This window comes from Teleopsis dalmanni, chromosome 2, assembly GCF_002237135.1.
Source record: "Teleopsis dalmanni isolate 2A chromosome 2, ASM223713v2, whole genome shotgun sequence".
In the NCBI taxonomy this organism is placed as follows: domain Eukaryota; kingdom Metazoa; phylum Arthropoda; class Insecta; order Diptera; family Diopsidae; genus Teleopsis; species Teleopsis dalmanni.
In genome coordinates, this window is record NC_051847.1 from 57,479,362 (window position 1) to 57,499,542 (window position 20,181).

Genomic DNA, 20,181 nt, shown 5'->3' on the forward strand with positions numbered 1-20,181 from the left:
CAGGAATTAAAGCTTTCCTTGGACGATATTGGATTCACTCCATGTAGAGATGAAGCATATTTTTTTTGTTAAAATATTTTCGTCCATGTAAGTAAGGTAAAATTTACAACACCAAAGTCAAATTTATGAACGCCACCTGAAAATATTAAAAAAAAGGTTTAAATTATATTTTAATTTTAATAAAATAAGTTATTTATATAAAAATTTCAAAACATATGAATGTATACAGACTGTAAACAATATATCACCATGGTATACTTTTTTAACTATGTCATACTAAACTTAAGCATCGTTTACGTGCAGTTCTGAAGGATATTCTAGTGGAATATATATTTCAGAACTACGTAAGACTGCATATATATTTTTCAAATGGTTTTTGTTTAATTTTTATTTTTAAAATATAAAGCTTTAGGGCTAAAATATAGAATCAGTACTGTATGTAAACTGTTTACCAGATATAAGACCTATTCACACAACATTTGTTGATTTGTAAATATGAATTTTATAGAAATATTTTTATTAGGGCAACATTAGTTAACGAAGTTATTATAGTAAACTTCAGTAGAAAAGAACAGTGATTTATTATTATTATTTGCAGCTACTTTACAATATAATATTCTTAAGGTCTATTGTAGCCCGGGTAGTTCCACTGTTCTATTAAACAAAAACAATATTTTTAACATATTTTCATATAAATTTGGAGAGAATATACATATATTTATTTACAGATCAATACATTTCCTTATACAATATGGGAAATGTATATATGCCTCTATATGCTTTCTTCATAAACTATAGTAAATGGATCTGCCCCTTCAAAATTCGTATTTTCTTGTAATATTAATAATGTTTCGTATAAATGTCTGTAACCTCTTTTTTTAGTTTTGTAAATGACATATGTATTGCTTAGTACATATATATGAAAATTTCATATTTTCTAATTTTTTTTTTTTTTGAAGACTTTATATTACATATATACATGCCACCAAATGATAAAATTTATTTATAATGTAGTAAGAAACTCTTGAAAACGTTTCCAATTCAAACCCATGCTTAAACCCTGTACTGAGTTCGCTTGAATTTGAGATTTCTTTTAAATTTGAGAACTTTTGAATTTGATAATAATATCATTAATTTTTCAATTGAATTTTTATTGTAAACAAAGTTCGTAGGTATAAATTTGGATATGGTTGTCATATATGCTTATAATTTAGTTACAATAAATATGCTAACAAAAAATTTCTTCTTGTAATATTACTATGTTTTAAAAAATTGGTTATTAGGTAAATAAAATTAAACCAAACATCAATTCCGGTCAACATTTGTATATAAATCCCGGCAGAGTTTTATTCATCATCATTCATAGTTATTAGGTCCATGTAGGACCTAAGTGACATTCATATCTTTATATCTCTCAGATCTTGTCGAACACTCTTATCATGCCATCTTTTTCTCTGTGTTCCTTTTTTTCTGGTTGTTCTAACTTCACTCTCGAAGGTTCTGACTGCTGCTCTTTCTGGCGGAGTCCTATTAGTAAACTATATACGTTACACTGGCAATAAACAAGAGTCATTTTAACAACATTTTCGTAGAAGTTTTATCGATCGTTTCGAAAAGATAGTGAACAAAAAAATGTGTGTAAAAATTGGTAAACTGTATAGGTTACAACAAAAATAAACCAATCATCATCAGTTTTAAAAATCTTATCGGTTAGATTAATTTTAAAATAGCTACAATATTCTATAAGTTTTGATTTTAATCTGGAAAACTTTTTTAAATGAATTTACAGTAACAAGTCTGTGTCAAAGTGATTAAAAATTTTGATTATAAATTATAAGATTTTGTAATCGTTTTGAAAAATGAATAGTTAATTAATTTTCTATGTATAAAACTTAGAAAAGCAAGATTTTCTTTTAATTGATATTCATATTAATTATATATATGAATATAAATATATATATTTTGTAAAGTAAGGCTTTTTAATTATTTCATAAATCTCACTTCTTTCATTATAAGCACAGTCATTTCCGTAATATCACAATATTGAATCTCATGTGGGAAAATATTATAAAAACAATTAACTTTCTCAAAACAATCAACGTATATAATCAAATATAAAAATTCTATAATATATATATAATGTTATTATTGTAATTTACAATCAATGTATAAAAGTAAATTTAGTAGCTTAAGGCCTTGTTGCTATATAGTAACACCTTGCTCTATAATATGCATACTATTGGTATATAATAGTATGCATAATAATTGTAAATACATAAATAAATAAATATTTATTAAATAAAATGCATATTGAATTAAACATATTTTTTCCTTGACTAGTTTATGGTAGTTGATTATTTAGTATTGTAAAGTTCACATAAATTTTCAATTTCTTGGTTGAGTAAATCAACTTTTTAGTAGTTAACTTATTAAGTTATTCATTTATTATTTTTATGATAATTATTTAAAGCAAGTGAATAGGGCTATCGCTTTCGTCTCTAATTAATAATATGTATCTGTAAAAATGCATATAATAAAAAATATTATCTTTTCCTTTAAAATTGATAAAGACGAGAAGTGATTCCGGTTTTATTGCACCCAGATTTTTTGATTACACAATATATAATTTTTTTAATCACTTACATATATTTCTGCTCAGTAAAATAAATACAAATTTATCTGCTGATTTCACTGTGTAACTGTAATTTGGTAACTTCGATTCAACGCCTTTTATAACGAAATATTGCGTTATCCCGGATTACTAAACTTTCAGTTTGGTGTTAAATTCTGTGATATTTATAAACACAAATTTTATGAAAAGATAAAAATATAATTAAGTCCAAAGCAAAGGCAACGAAAAAAACATTATTAATAATTACAATGAAACAAAATGTTGGAAATATTTTTAGCACTTTCTTTGTGATAATCGATATGACGTCATGCTCATAAAGATAATACTTCTAGATAAATTCAACTCATGAACGTATTGATTGAACTGAGTTTTAATTTAAGACTGATTTCAATTGCTTGAATTTTTCTAAGACTGACTTTGTTCTCAAAACTAAAGGCGCGAAAAAATAGCTTATCGAACACACTTCATGCATGGAGCTTGAGACTTAAGCTTGCAACTTAGAGTAAATAGTAAGCTTCGACGACTTGGGCATTTGGCCAGCCAATTTAAAGCTTAGAAACTGGATTCCGGACTTGACAGTTACAACCATAACTTTAGATAATGAGTCACTTATACCACAACAATAATATTCGATTAAATGTACGCATTCTTTTTTCATTCTTTTTGGACTATGCGAAATAAATTTAGTTTATTTGCTTTAAAAAATATTGTCTGTATTTCTATTGATTATACTTTTAGTTAATAGTGAGTTTTTTGTTTTGTTCAAGGTAAACAATTTAATTTATTTAAAGTATGATTTATTTATTTCAAATTTATTCTATTATAAATGCATATAAAAAATATATCATTTTATAAATGAATCAATTCTGTAATTTATGCAAGTGAAAAAGCTTTTTATTTAGAGTACCATTAAAACACTTAATAAACACGCCCGCCTCTCTCACTCTGTTCAAATATTATTAGATTCAAAATACCTACGGACTATATCGAATGTTTACCTCTGACTAACAAAATATTTTTTAAAAATACTGCAAAATTCTTAGATCTAAAACAAAAACTAAAAAACAAATGCATTTCTTTGTATTTCTATAAATTTATTATATTTTGTATATAAATTGTTTTCATTTTATATTTTGATAAAAAATTTTTTAATTGCGATAATGTTTAAGAATAAACATAAACAAAAGCTTATAAAACTAAAAAAAAAAAAAACAAAGAAAACATTTAGCGTTGGCTATACCGAAATTTAAATACCCTTCACACTGCTTAATTTTTATAAAAGTGTTCGAAATAAAAAAAATAAATATATATTTTACACAATATTTATTAATTTTTATTCGAGTAGATGTCAATGAGCACCATTTACTCTTTTTGGTGGGTGAACCTGTTAGTATCTCACTAGAAGTGTCAGATGATTTTGATGTTTATGTGAGTTGAATGTTGTAGTATCTTTATATGGCAGCAATTTGTATATAAAAATCTGTACTGAAATAAAAAATTTCATACAGAAATGTTTGTCGATTGGTGAATAAATAAATTTTGGGACATTGATTGAGATATTGAAAATTGTTTCAAATTAAAATATGTAAATTTGTTAAGAGTTGAATTGAATTAAAAATTAATCCATTAGTTCAAAAAACAAAAAAAGAAAGTGCCATAAAGGAATCAAATCTTTTTGTAGATATATTTTGATTACCTCCAGTTTAAAAAGTACCCGGATTTTGTAAATAAAACACACAAATTTAAATTTTATTTCAAATTTATTTTATCTCCTTCAAAATATGCTCCTTCTGAAGCGATACACATATACCAACGCTTAACCCAATCTTCCATACACTTTTCGTAAGCCCGTGCAGATATGACTTTTAGTTCCTTCGGCAAATTCTCTTTTACTGACTCAATCGACTTAAAACGCTTACCACGAAGGGGCAATTTGAGTTTCGGGAACAGGAAAAAGTCGCACGACGCCAAATCTGACGAATATGGTGCCTAAGCGATGGCAGTGGTGCCCTGTTTGGTCAAAAAATCGCGTACATCAAGAATTTTCCATAGTAAAAATCGTTCAATGCACTTGAGGTAGTCTTACATTAACAGCTGCTATAAACTGTCAAGAAAGGGTGTACATTTTTGAAAAAGGTCTATTACTTAAGGAGTAGTTAACAAAAAACAAAATCCGGATACTTTTGAGCAGAAGGTTTAATGTCAGCTATGATAGCAGTGACTTTTTTACTTAAAAGAAACTATTTATTTAATAGAGAGGTTTCAAATAATAATAAATTGTAACAACAAAAAGTTTAATTTATTTTTAATTAATTACTTTTTTGGCTAATCATACTGCTGTATCAAGTATTGCCAAATACCCATCAACAGTGATCTTGTAATTATTTCTTACATTCGTAAATAATTTTTTGAGACTGTAAGTACCAAGGGTTGAAGTCGTACCCTGCCAAATATGAAGCTTAGAAGTCAGTGTTAGCTAAATAGCCAAAACTGTAGCTATATTTTTATTAAAGTCAATTTTTTTTAAGAATTTTAAATTTTATATTGAAATTTTTTATATTGAGTATATTTTTATACGTATTTCGGCTTTTAACTTAATTAGCAGAATTCCTAATATTAAAAACATCTATGCAATACAACATACAACTATACAATATTTTTATATTGTATAATTAAATAAAATAATAATAAATTCATCTCTCACAGAACTTATATTAACAGATTAATTATGGTATGGGCAATGGTTTGTTTGACACTTTCTCGCATTCATTCTTGCACTATACATATACGATAAACATAACAGAAAATAATAAAATACTACTATACTATATCGTAATGGCTAAATAATTGGCTATTGGGGTTACAAATTTGCTTATTTACATTCTCTCTTGCGCATAAACGCATACATCACATCATATGTAATAGCAAAACATGTATTCCTAATATTAATGTTATTTCACTTGATCTTTAACTAAAATAGACCATAAATTTATTGGGGCAATGAGTTCTTGGTTTGATTGATAGTTAATTTACTCATTTTCACACAACCACATATACATACAATATAACAATAATAACAATAATTTATTGAATATAATAACAGTAATACTCATGTTATTTTCAACATCAATCAGTTGATAAGAAATAATAAAAATCTTGCCGGATATTAACGACTAAGCAAGGAAATAAAAATTATTTGTAATAACATCTCATAACATATTTTGGAAGTTAAATATGAATTTATTTTTTTATAACATCGAATCACTGAATTGTGCATTGCGAGAAATTAATTTGAATTGTCTATATATAATGGATAAGACGTTTGCATTTAATTCGTCCCTTAGTGTGAGTCGGTATAACGGATTGATTAAAAAAACTTTGTTTACTTTGCATGTGATCCCCAACATCTCAAGATATCATAACCATGCTCTTTTCTACTACCTACGCAGTAGAAAAGAGCATAGAATATCCTTCATCTTTTTCAATTCACTTTAATCTCCGAAGGAAAGGGGATTGGTTAGAAAAAATCTGTTTATTTTGCACGTGATCTTTGGCATCTCCAGAAACTTTTCTACTACCCTCGCAGTCTTTACCTTATTACAAGGTCTTTCATCTTATTCAATCCACTTCAATCTCTGAATTAAAATTGTATAATAATCAGTGGTAAAAGTCTAGCTGGTACTACTTCAATCCTGATGGCACGAGTCCTACATTAAGACCGAAAAGTTTTCGGAAATTCTCATTTAAAATTCGCGCGCTGTATATTTTTCGATATTTTAAGTTTATGTAGTTTGGCAGCACTGTCCTTAATTACTATGCCAAAAATGAGCGCGATCTGTCAGACAGTTCGTTTACGGCAGCTGTTGAAACCAGTTCACCTCAGTAGGGCGTTGCGAAAAAAACAATGGAAAAAAATATTGAACAAAGAGTTTGCATCAAATTTTGTGTTTCGAACGAAATTTCGTGTGCAGAATCGTTGCGAATGCTACAAAAGGCTTATGGGGAATCAGTTTTATCGAAAACTCAAGTTTATGAGTGGTACAAAGCCTTCCAGGACGGTCGTACGACCGTCGAAGACATTTCGCAACGCACTACTGAGGTGAACTGGTTTCAACAGCTGCCGTAAACGAACTGTCTGACAGATCGAGCTCATTTTTGGCATAGTAATTAAGGACAGTGCTGCCAAACTACATAAACTTAAAATATCGAAAAATATACAGCGCGCGAATTTTAAATGAGAATTTCCGAAAACTTTTCAGTCTTAATGTAGAACTATTGAAACGATTGTATTTTTGTTCTAAGATCAAATAACATGACACCATATATACGGAAAGCTTTCTGCTGCCTAAAACTTAGTGGAATATATTTCAAATAATGTAAATTGACACACTCACAACTTATCTGCCTATCTCACAATCTATTTTCAATAGGATTTCATAAGCAACACTCGTACGACCATGTTATTACCTAAGTATATGATGGAATCTTGAATACCGATTTTATCGCTTGATAGAAATTTTACTAATAGCATAAATAATCTCAAAAGAATAACAGAATTCGAAAGCACTTACAACTATAAACTTTAATGTTAAAAATCAACATTAATTAAATTTAACATTACTTTTAAAAATCGCAATAACTTCGAATATTATTAAAGACGTAATATTAGTATGTATTTTATTTACGATACCTATTAATCCAGTTCACACATATTTTTCTTTATAAAATCGCAAAAAATATATTAATCAAATTAGTGTTTATTAATTTGTAAAACCGACGCACTTGCCTAAAATTAATAAATTTATTAAAGTGATAAGAAATAATCTAAATTAATGTATGAGTACGAGGGAAGCAGAACGTAAAGTATAAACATAAAGCCGGATATAAATACATATATTCAGTATTAATTAACTTTACTTAAAACGGAAAAAAATGTGAAAACCAAAATTTACTACTCAATGAAAAACCAGAATTCCATAAATTCTGTTATTTATTAACAAATCGCACCTATCGAAATTATAGCTTATATTCCATAAATAAAAAAATCTATCATTAGTTTCGATTTAGTTTAATATTAATTTTAATACTACTATACTTTGGTTTATGAACCAAAATAGTAAAATTATAATTATATTAAAATAAAAAGATAAAGCTGATCCGATAGTCTGAATTTTCGGTAATTCGATTGTCTTGTAACCACAGAAAATTAATTCCAAATTTGTGTAATACACATGATATACCTTATAGTCCTTATCGACTACTGCTTCGCTAATCCGGATCAGTTGTTATAGACATTTCTGCTCGTTAACGTAAGGAAATAAATCATAATTATTAGGTACGGGCATACATGTAGGTATATTTTATTCGCCTATATGCTTTGTAGGCTATTTACTTATACAATTTATCATATATAATGTGGATGTGTCATTTTATTTATGGGTTAACTTAATGGACAACAGATTATTGTTTAGTTTTAATTAAATTTCGGTTAATATGAATATATTTGCATATATAGAAATTTTCTTGGTTTTTTAATATGATTCCCAAAATTCAAAAGTATTAGTAATCCACATTGATCCAAATTTTAATGAATCCGGATTAGCGAAGTAATAGTTTGTGTGTTTATATAGGAAAAATTGCTAAAACTGAAAAAATATCAAGACTGTAAAATAGTTCCATTTTTGGGGGCAACTCGTAATATTGGTAGTTACGAAAAAATTGAATAAAAGAATATAAATAAATATGAATACTTAAAGGCTGTTGAAGTAAGGTTATGGTACAGAAGGATAACTTGTCCATGGTTTAAAATAAGTAAAACACGAGGTAAGTAAAATGGACGACTTAATTACGCATCAAGACCTTTTTTTTAGATATAACTGAAAAAATGTTTACAAATTATAAATGATATATTCTTTCAGATAGTTTTTTTTTAAAGTACATGTTGATAATTTTTGTTTTTTAACAATAAGACCAGTACAGCAAAGACTACAATAGTTATTAATAATTCACAATAAATTTATTTTTTAATCTTAAATATGAAAATTCATTTTAGCATAAGGAAAGGTCATTAATTTTTAAACCTTTGTTTATCAAATACTGTCAATAAGCCAACTAAATTCACTAAATATGTTCTCGCGTATCTAATTGTCTTTAGTAGGTTGTTAATGCTCAATATCTTAAAAACTAAACTACATTGACATATAGCTTAGTAAAAAAAAATTCATCAGAATAGTTGACTTTTCTAAGAATCGCTGTCAAATACCTGATACCCATATTAATCCAATTAAAGTTATAAAGTAAAATTCTTCGGGGGAACTGAAGGTTATACTGAAAACTTCACATAGTATGTGTTTTGAAACCTGAAAAAAATATTGACCTTTGCACGATGCAATAAATAGGACCTGATTTCAATGTGACAAATAAATATTAACAAAATAAATCAAAATTTTTTTCATTTTCTGTACTTTTTGTGACATTTATTAGTACATTAATTGTATAAACTTTTTGAAATATTATTATACTTTTTGAAATTATGAAGATTCCCCCGTTTTTTTAATTTTAAACAATTTAAAAATATCATGCTTAGTTTTATTTCTTTTCATTTTTATTTTATTATTTTCACGAATATAAACTTCTTTCATACTTACATTATATAGAAGTAACTATCCATGTCCTTTTGCTTAACCTCATTTTGATTTGTTATTTTAGTATCAGGATGTTCATTAGACCCATTGGCAATGCTACCATTGCCAATTGTGTTTATTCCCGAAAAAGCTCCTAAACGATTTTGTTGATTATTTGAATGCCCGGCATCTTTGCTGAAAGAGGCGAAAAATGTACGTACGCTATCCATGTTGATATCAAATTTATTTGCTTGACGAGCCCCCGCGCTTTCTTATCTAAAAATAAATTTGAACAAAACCAAAATTAAATTTATTTAAATTTAATATATCAATCTCTAAATCGTGTTTGCAAAAATAGAATAGAAAGAAAAAAAAATTTTTATATTTTTAGTTGCTAGGAAATTTAAAAAAATGAATTTGCAAAATGTTGATTATGATAATGTTTTATTATAATATGTGGTGTGATCTTAAATGGAATAAATTAATATTTTTTAAAATTGTTTAACACAAATCTTTTTTGAAATTTAAAATAATTTGTTTACATTATTACATAGGTCAAGAAAAACTAAGTGGATCAACTTAAAAACATCCTCTCAGACATATTCTTATCAGAGAACTCGCCCGAGATAGATTCAATAATAGTTCTTTTGCGTCATCATACATACAAAAGATAAATTTTCAATAATTTTTTTTATTATTTATTTTACTTAGTACATATAAACAGAACAAAGAACTCGGTGAGTTCTTTGTTGAATATTTAACGAAAGTACTTTTGACTTGGATACATTATGATAGTCTTTATGAATTTCTTTATATACTTTATATTGAGTATCTTTAATGTATAAATGTATATATAAATAAATATGGGAAGTTATTAAATTATAATTTTTTATAATTTATGTTCAATTTCGTTCAAATATTTCAGTTGAAGGATGGTACAGAACTTATAGCTTGAAAAATATTAATAATTTATAATTTATAAAAGTATTTATTAAAGAAGTACTTTAAAATTTTCTTTATATAAATAATAACTATTTTTAAGGTGAAACCCAAATTCAAAAATACTTTTAATATTTCACTAAAATATTAAGTAAAACCGACAGACGTACTGTCAAACTTTTATAACATTTGAAGAAATGTCAAGAAGTGAAGTTATTGATAGAACATCACCTTCCTCACATATGAAATTGCCAATATATAATACATACATAAAATAAAAATACCTAGTATATTTTAGACAGTGGATCTCATGGAGTCATGTTGATGTAGTAGTCGGTATAATGAACCTGTTGTGACCCCGAAGAGCAACATTAAGTAGCTCTAAGACGCTACTGGAAGCTCTAAGAAGCTACTGGAATCAAACTATATCACAAGTTCAATCAAATTATTTCAAAAGTAGACTTCATTTACATATACTATTTATAGATATACTATAGTGGAATTTATACTACTATACTATAGTGGTATAGTGGAATTTATTTAAACTAATTCATCATGACGTGTCGATCTAGAATATAATATATACAATTTCGACATTTTTTTTAGTAAATAATCAATTTCAAACCATTGATTCATAAAAGAATATAAAAAAAAAACTGAAAAATATAATTCTGAATAAATCAGTTAAGGGAATGTGGTACATAGATCGATGAAGAGCAGTTTTTTCTTACGACGTTGTAAAATGTCGAATGGCTAAGATCTATCAATTGCAAATATATAAGGTAAAAATAAATTCGAATACTATTTAATAATGAAATTTTTTATTTTATTATACGTATTTTTAATAAAAAAGGTTATAATATTAAATTTGTATAGGTTGACATAGAATATTCAAAATAACACAAATAAGACATCTTAATTAATAAATAATCTTAATTAAGACAAATTTAATTACTCATTTTTATTATCTGATTCTTGTTTAATGTCATCATCTCCTTCTTGATCTTTACTGTTTTCATGAAGAAGAACATATTCACGAGTACTAAATCCAAATTTAATTACATCTTTCTCCATTAACTCATAGTATTTACGTGATTCAATTTTTTTATTGTTTAGAAATGTTCCATTTGCAGATTCCAAATCAATGAGATAAGGTCGTACACGTTTTCCTTTTGTACCATCTTCACGTTCATATTGTACAAGTCTGTACTGCAAAGCAGCATGTTGCTTTGAACAACTTGGATGATCCAGAATTAAATCGCCTACATTTCGATCACGACCAACAAGGAAGCAACTTTGCCGATGTATATGCAATATTGGAAGTGCTTTTTCACCTTTAAAAGGATATAGACGCCACATTCGTTTTGGTTTTCGTGCTTCTGGTGGTTCAGCATATTTCACAACAGTACCATTTACTTTATTTGCATCTTCAGTGAGAGCTCCGCTTAGTCCAAAATTGGGCTTTTCTTTTTCAATTGGTTTAGTAGACGATTCATCAGTATTATTATTATTCAATTTCTTGCCCCATTCATAACTTTCATCATCATTATCTCGGTTATAACGTTTGTGTTTCTTTTCATTTTTGGATGAATATTGTTCTGTATTCTGTTCTCGTAATGGAGCACGACTTCGACTACGTTTCCTTTTCTCATTCATAAGATTATTGTCATTATTTCTACGATAGTCACTGCGATCGTTACTACCTTTCGATTTATGCTGGTACTTTTCACTATCTCTCTTCTGTTCAGTGCTTTGATGCCGTTCTCGGTTATTTTCCTGCTCTATTCTTCTGCTGCTGCGAATATCATAACATTTGGCGCGATTACAACGATTTTCTGATTCATAGCTGTCTCTGCTAGACGATCTATCTCGATTTCTATATGAACGTTTCTTACGCCTATATTCTTTATATGAAGAATTTGAGGATAAGTCTGATTGATACGATGAAGAATTTGATGATAAGTTTGATTGATATGATGAACTTCTGCAAGACATTATGCGAGCCTCTTTGTTTGTTAAAGTAAAAACTATTTATTTTGTCTTTATATCTGATTCGAAGGACTCAATATGAACACTTTGAATATTTGTAAGATACTGAAGTTGGTAAACAATTTTTGACTTATTTATATTACTTTGCTGAAGACAAATTATATTATTTCTTAGAATTACAGATGAAAATCTAGTGTTCATTATTGAACATTTGCAATGCATATTCTTCATAAAATAATAAAAAAAAGGGTTAGGGAACATGAAGTTACCTGAAAAACGCCTATACAAAGCTCGTTTATGTTTAATTAGAAAAAAGGACAATTAAAGTATTTCTACCTGTTATGGAATTATTTTACTTTATTACTTCAGGTAAATAATAAGAAGATATATATATATATTATATATGAGTTCGTATTTTGATTGTTTAAAGTTGCGGAATATACAGATACTTCTTAATAGAGAATATATTAAGTATTATTACCGCGTTCAAAATAATATGAAGAAGCGTTCATATAAAATATATTTATTAATTTTAAAGAGTATTTACGTAATTAACAACAAAAAATAAGTAGACTTGACATTTGATATAATACATTTAAACGACACCAAGGAATTTAGAGAATCTATTACAGTATTTACAATTGAAATTCTTACTACATAATTTATAACAAGAATTAAGTTAAGTCTAACTGAAGCATAGTGCGACTATTTGTATCGTATCTACTACTTACTACTACACATCACGGTCTCTATGTATGGTTGGAGCGTTCACACTCAGAGTTCTTGAATCCGTTATCCGTTAGTCTTGAATACTTTAATGCATATATTACACTACTTTTACGTTTTAAAACTACAATAAAACACTGATTTAAAATTAGATTTAAATAAGCGTTGTGTTTTCTTTATTCATATTTTATTAGATCTTTATAGTATTGCAGGGAATGTATATACAATAGTTTGTTGTTTTTATTAATATTTCATTCGGTCTTTATTGTATTGTAGGGAACGTATCTCCCACAGGTTTAGCTATAGTTATACGCACACATTTATCTTGGTCCGTATAGCTCTTGTATTTTTCTACGATTTTAAGATAGGTATATACAACTTTTAAAGCATATGACGCTGTCATTAATATGTAATCCATGATCAATTCAAATATCTATCCGCTATTTATAACTTTGTCTATTTTTATGTACGTTTGTCCGACAGTAAAGTGTTTTTAAAATCATTTACAATGTATCATATTAAACGTACATAATTATCACATTCTGAGTCTTCAAATTTGGTGAATGGACTCTACTGAGTGCCTTGTCTATCTTTCAATACTGCACAGTCAATTACCAATACTAACAACATGGAAGATAAGATGCAAATAATATATACTTATTTAAAATACGTAATTCATTAGAAAGTATGGAAATTGGTCTTAACAAATTGAATATTACCCAAAATATTAGGTTTACCCCTCTTGATTATAGAAAAGTTCACTTGTATTATTCTTGATTACAAGTGCTTTGAATTGTTTATTTGATTTATATCAATTAAATCTGTGGACTATATATCAATAGTTTTTATTGAGGCACACTTATAAATGATTTCGAGAAAAAACCAAATTTTTTTATTGATACTTTATATATTTGTTATCTTCCATTGTATATACGAATATTTATAATTTTATCAGCTATGGTGTCATAAAAAACTGTTCAAGGTAGGCATTTAAGAAGGTTTTTTTTTCATTAATATAAGTGAATTCAGATAAGAGACGTGTGAGTATATTAGCCCAGAAGACCACTTATAGCTTATCTCACATTTTGTTGACATTCTGCATAACTAACAATTAAATATATATATATATATATACAAGTATAATCTTATATACTTAACACTGTTAATAATTCGGTTACCAATGCGTACTTAAATTATAAATATATTTTGTGACGTATTTTTTCTATATTACTTAGAATTAAAATTATAAATTTTTTTTTGTATATAAAAATTGACTTAAGTATGTCGTTAAGTACATCTATGTATGTATGTGGTAAACCCGAATTGCGTTTTTATTTCTAAACAAATTACAAATGTTATCACGGGTTAGGGACCGGTTCAGAAGAGTTTAAATGCGGCGTCTAAATTATTTGATGATAGTTACAACCAAAAAAAATCAAAAGATTTAATAATGTATATGTGAATACTCGTATTGCAGCAGGTAAATTTACAAATATGTTTTTTTAGATCGCAATAAACTTGCTGTTGAACCTTCATGAAATAATTAATCAAGAATTTATTTTATTATATATTTCGTTCGTTACTTTTTAACTTGCAGGCAGCAGACCATCTATACAAATATGTCTTGAAGAGTTCAATGAAAATCTATAAAAAATGAAGGTCAATAATATACATAAAATATATATGTTTGTATATCATTTTTATTTACTTTGCTTCCGCTCCCCTTAATAGTCTATTTTTAAAAATATTAACGAAGTTTGTTTTATTAATATGGGAAAATCAAACATAATTTTTTTTTTGATTACCTGTTATCTAGGTATATACTTCAATAAATAAGATTGATTTAATTGCATTACCTCTGTAATGTAGGGATTACTATGTATGGATTTATAATGTTTATAGAGGATTCAAAAGAAAATTAGTATCTAAGGATTTAAACAGTGAGAAACGAAAAATAAAGTGAACATAGTTGTTGTTGTTTTTGTTGTAACCCGCCGGAACCTGCGGAGTCTCTTTGGGAGGTGTTGAACGGTACTTGGTCGTCGTAGGTGACAAGTGAGTCCGGGACGTAGACCCGACCGTTCTTGGAACCAAGTGAAAATAGTCATATCATTTACTAAAACAATTAATCCAGACATTAGACATGTTCTCATAACAAAGAGTATTTACTAGTTAATACCTCCATTCACAATGTGTGCCCTAATTGCAGCTCTTCTCCCCATGACGATCTATTTACATGTCCTTCTGCACACACAAATCTTCGTCAAATTAACCTTTGGACCCACCCCATTGAAGTGGCCAGGTTTCTCCGCCTGGAACCAGGATGACGGTTTATATATACCTCCTTCCCAACTCTTCCATATCCTTCTTTCCCCCCTCTCCTTCATTTAGCCCCCCTAACTTTCATCCTATTTCCCTGCTCATGTAATCATCTTGTGTTTCCTTTCATGTTTATCTGCTTACAGTTCCCGGCGGGTTACAACAACAACAAAAACTAGTTAATAGAGTAAATATAATTACAAAAAAAAAACACAATATTAAATTAATTTTAATTTAATTCATATCAATTACAATCACTATATACACGCATGGAGCCAGTGTTCAACTTAGCTTAAGTATGAATGGTTAGCTGTGACTTTAACAAGAAAGAATGAATGACTAATAATTGGACATGGCTGAAAGGTCAGTATTATGAAATTTTTCTTATGCAGCAGTTCACACCAATCGAACGCGCTAAAGCCTAGGAAAATTTTTGGCAAACAATCAATATGTGTAATGAAATGCACTTCAGAATCGTACACAAATAAAATTGTACACCACGGAAGAGCTTCAAATTTTTGAAAAAAACAATTTTTTCCTGCCAAAAAGTGACAGTGTGGTGCGAAGTTTGTGCTGATATGACCATAGGATCATACTTTTTTAAGTCGTCAGTAGAAATACAATAACCGTCAATTAGATGTGTTATAGGGTTTCGATAACCGATTTTGCATTTTTTCGGTCAACATTATGGCACATCATTATGGCAACAGCTCGTGTCACAATGGATTTTTTGAACGCATTCTTCCTCGGTCGTTTGATATCAAAAAATGGTTAGTTTAAAAGTGTCCCCACTAGAACGATACATAGCTAAACTTTCTCTTCTGGGGCTATTATGAACTTAGAAATTCATATCAATAACCCAAAAACACTAAATGAACTTAAGGTCAACATCTGCCAAGATATAGCCGGAATAGCGGCCGAAACATTGGCAAATACAACAGAAAATTTCAAAGACTGACACATTATGCCATTCGAGTTAATGGTGGTCATTTGCGCGACATAATCTTCAGAACGTGATGTAATCAAATTTCTTTGAAAAAGCATTTCTTTTTTAAAAAAAGTGGGTCTACCCTATAAAGTCATTCATGTAAACATTAAAATTAAGCAGATATTGTGTCAACTAACAGCGTTAAATACAAAAAAGAAAAATATTCAGTACAAACTAACAGGACTTAAAAACGGAGAAAAAAATTCAACAATAAATTTTTGTAGAAAATTTCTATATATATAAACATTATTAAAGCTAAAAGTTTTTATTTAAGTATCAATTATATATCTTATTGGGTCAAGTATATTTTAGCAATACCAATGGCTTAAATAAATCGTTTTCAATACAAAAGACTTAAAGTAATCTGCTCTATTGATAACCTATGTTTTACTTTTTTACTAGTTAAGACGGGTGATCTAGCAGCTTATTTGTTTGAGAAGTTCAAAGCAAAAAATGGATCCTCACCCCATTACACTGCATTGAACTAATGATGCTTCTTACTTTTTTATGCAGTACATAATATATTGAAGAGTATAAAAAACAAGTCTCTTATTTTTCTATAATTGTAGACCCCTGCAAATGAAAATAAGAACTTTAGAGACTACAAACAATAACTTTAATAACGAGTTATAAAATTACTTACTCACCCAAACCCAAATAATAATAAAAATAAATATGCAGATTTCAGGAAAATAAATAATTCTACCATTAGCTTATTTGGACCAATGCAGAGCTCTGCCTTATAAGAACAAAAGCGACTAAAGTGTGAGTAAATTCCGTTTATATGTAGTTGACACTATCATAACTAATCTCAATCATCTAATTTAGATACAGAAAAAAATAACGGATTGTAAGAAGGTAAAGGCACTGTTCATATTGATAACTAATTGGGTTGTTTATCCGCTAAACGATACTGTTGAGTCCAACTATTTATATATCTCAATAGGCAATATTTTAGGTCAGTGTGAATATAGAGCATGCCACATAACACTAGTTTGAGTATGATTATGTAGTGCATACTGGTAGCGAGTAGTGTAGTGTAGTTTAGCGAATGATGGACAAGGGGGTTTAACATGCCACAAAAGCATCTCGCAGAAGGGTGCCAAACTTCCCCCTATATGAGTATATTCTATATGTCAGATTAATATATGTTAATTGCGGTAGCCAGTTGTGCTCGTAATGTCATTGATAGTTTAAAATGAGACTTTAAATCTAACAACTCAGTATTTAACTTGAGTCTTAATATTATATTCACAATTCATAATAATATATAAAGGTGCGTTATCCTATAATAAATATTAAATTTTTACTTTACTAAGCTCGTTCCACATTTAATTTAAATAAAGGTCAACGATTTCAGAATTACATTTGCTCATTTAAGAAAAGCAATGTTGTTTTTATATACATACATATGTACATAAACATTTTTGTATAAACAAAATTTATTTAAAATTTCCAGTTCTATCTGAACTAGGAACAGAAGGCTTGCCAAATATTTAAACTAGTTTCACTTTCAAATAAATGACTAGTTTTATTAAAAAAAAATAAACAAATTGTTGCATTCATTATTAATTCGATTTTTGTATGCCGAAAAACCTTGTGGTCTTTTTTAAAGTTTTACTTTATTATGGTACATAATATATATAAACATGTGCATATATGTACGTAGTCTGGTTTATAACACAAACAGTAGAAATAGTCATTGCAATGAATATATTATTCTTATATACATTATTGATTATATATTGTATATAAAAATATATACAAACATAAAATAATAATTGTGTGCACTCACGCACTTCAGTTGCACTTCGAATATAAATTTAATTATTATGATAGTTTTTCACCTACCGCAACAATATTTATATTTCACCTTTAATGTTTTTTAATGGTTTAAACTACTAATTTAAATCAATTATGTAGTTCCAAGTAATGTGTTGAGCAAATAATAATTTTGTTATGATAAAAAAAGGCAAACACAATATCCACTCTCGCACTACTACTCGTCATCTACGTTTAAACGTCTGCGATCAACTGTTGTTGTTTATAGCAAGCATTTATTTTAAATGGCGGCATATATTTTGTTTGTTTTTTTGCTTTCTGGCTTCTATTGACATATGAGCATAAGTATTGTTTTTGTTTTGGTTTGAAGAGAAAATTTACTTTAGCTCTTTGTGCTAATTTATTTAATTAAATTTTTGTTTATTACACAGTTTGGTTTCTTATCTGGCTTGAAAATCAATAACTATAAACATTTTAAATAATTTATTTAAATTAATAAATAAAAGAGAAAAAAAATATGTCACAACAGTTAAAAATAGTATGAAATGAATAAAGAGATGTATGTATGAGAGTACAGCGTTTAGTTTAAGTGCTGCCAATCAAAATATTTGCTTATGGAGAGCACAAATAAGTAAACATTTTCAAGTTCCTAACATTTACCATAAAAAATTAAAAATGATTTGTAAAAAATGAGAATAATAAACTCGCTATTATTGTTAATGTTTAACAAATATATCATTTTAAATTAATATATAATTTGTGTATATATGAATATTTTAAGTTAAGAATAAAATATAAGAATTAGACCTTTTGTACCATTTTTTAAGAAAGAGTAAAAAAAAATTAAAAATGGTTTGTAAAATATGTGAATAATAAACTCTCTATAATTGTTAATGTTTAACTAATAAGTCATTTTAAATTAATATATAATTTGAATATATGAATATTTTAAGTTAATAATAAAATGTAAGAATTAGACTTTTTGTAACATTTTTTTAAAAAAGTTTATAACTTAGAAATTTATATCAAGTATACTTATAATAAATATTGATGACATTTTATAAAAGAAGTTAATTATCTTTAAATCAATATTTTTTATTAATTTATTGTTTTAATGACCAACAATTTCTTAATATTAATATTGTTTTTATTTGTTCATATTTTTTAAATATTTATGTATATTAAGTATGGGTTAATTGTGCAAAAAAAAACAATTGTTGATATTCAAAGGTTGCTTATTTTATTTTTATATATGTAAGTATGGACTAATTGGTCAGATAAAACAATTGTTGATATAAAAAGTTTACCCAATATCAACAATTGTTTTATTTGATCAATTAGCTCATATATAAAAGAGACGATATAAAATTCGCTAAAAATGCTTAAATAAACAACATATTTTAAATTTATATAAAGAGCACATATAAATAATAAAATCATTGAAGTACTAAATTATAAACAAACTAGTATTAACAACCAGTTAATTGAAATATATACATATATAATAACATGACAAGTGATCAGGCCTAAACATTTTCGTTAAGATCGTATAACATATCTGACTTTTCTGTGTGTGAGAAGTGCTAACGCATTTTCAAAAAAAAAAAAAAACATGCTATTATTAGCGCAATAAACTGCGTCTTATTTTGTCAATTACAACAAGAATACTAAAATTTATATTCCCAAACGATTGTGTATAATTAGTGTTAAAATAATAAAAATTTCTATTTTTCTTGATATAAATACTTCAAATACAAAATACTCAAATATTGTGTGCCATAAATTATTCTCCAAACTTTTTATACTCATTGCTCTCAGTTTGTTATTATTTGCTCTGTTTATTTTGTTTGACTTCTTTAAATGTTTCACTTTAATTTTTTTCATATTTTTTATTGCTTCATATTTGCATTTGCATTTACATATGTATATATAAATGTGTACCAATGTATGTATATACATATGTATATATAATGTAAATATATAACAATTGTAAAAAATGAGTGGCATATTTTTTTTTATAGTATTTTAACATTTAATACTGTCATGTCTAGCAAATGTAACTGAACTTTAGACTGTGTTCAGTCTAAATGACTTTCGAAACACGTATTAAAATTGTGATAATTTATTATAAATTATTGTAATAATTATTACACATACATATGTATGTATGTATGCTATTAATG

General features: G+C 27.2%; 2 protein-coding genes and 1 long non-coding RNA gene across 4 annotated transcripts; all 3 read right to left on the minus strand.

Annotated features, from left to right (window-relative positions):
• Positions 1-73: 73 nt before the first annotated feature.
• LOC119684106 lies at positions 74-18,294 on the minus strand. 2 transcript variants are annotated; one of them, XM_038098055.1, is made up of 3 exons: positions 18,068-18,294; positions 9,280-9,531; positions 74-136 (listed from the first exon to the last, which is right to left on the minus strand). In XM_038098055.1, exons 2-3 carry the CDS (start codon positions 9,483-9,485, stop codon positions 124-126), a joined length of 219 nt encoding a protein of 72 aa, XP_037953983.1. In that variant the 5' UTR covers positions 9,486-9,531; positions 18,068-18,294; the 3' UTR covers positions 74-123. The 2 variants fall into 2 exon arrangements, with proteins under 2 accessions (XP_037953983.1, XP_037953984.1); XM_038098056.1 differs by lacking the exon at positions 18,068-18,294 and adding an exon at positions 9,806-9,902.
• Positions 962-3,250, minus strand: LOC119684107. The gene is made up of 3 exons (XR_005252712.1): positions 2,880-3,250; positions 2,644-2,787; positions 962-1,552 (listed from the first exon to the last, which is right to left on the minus strand). It is a non-coding gene; the product is annotated as an uncharacterized LOC119684107 (long non-coding RNA).
• LOC119674637 (smad nuclear-interacting protein 1-like) lies at positions 11,146-12,189 on the minus strand. Its single transcript, XM_038085785.1, has one exon. It carries the CDS (start codon positions 12,187-12,189, stop codon positions 11,146-11,148), a length of 1,044 nt encoding a protein of 347 aa, XP_037941713.1.
• Positions 18,295-20,181: the final 1,887 nt, after the last annotated feature.

Bases quoted from the DNA above. Each gene is read 5' to 3' on its own strand.
- LOC119674637 (XM_038085785.1), bottom strand. From the start codon at position 12,189: ATGTCTTGCAGAAGTTCATCATATCAATCAAACTTATCATCAAATTCT.
- LOC119684106 (XM_038098055.1), bottom strand. From the start codon at position 9,485: ATGGATAGCGTACGTACATTTTTCGCCTCTTTCAGCAAAGATGCCGGG.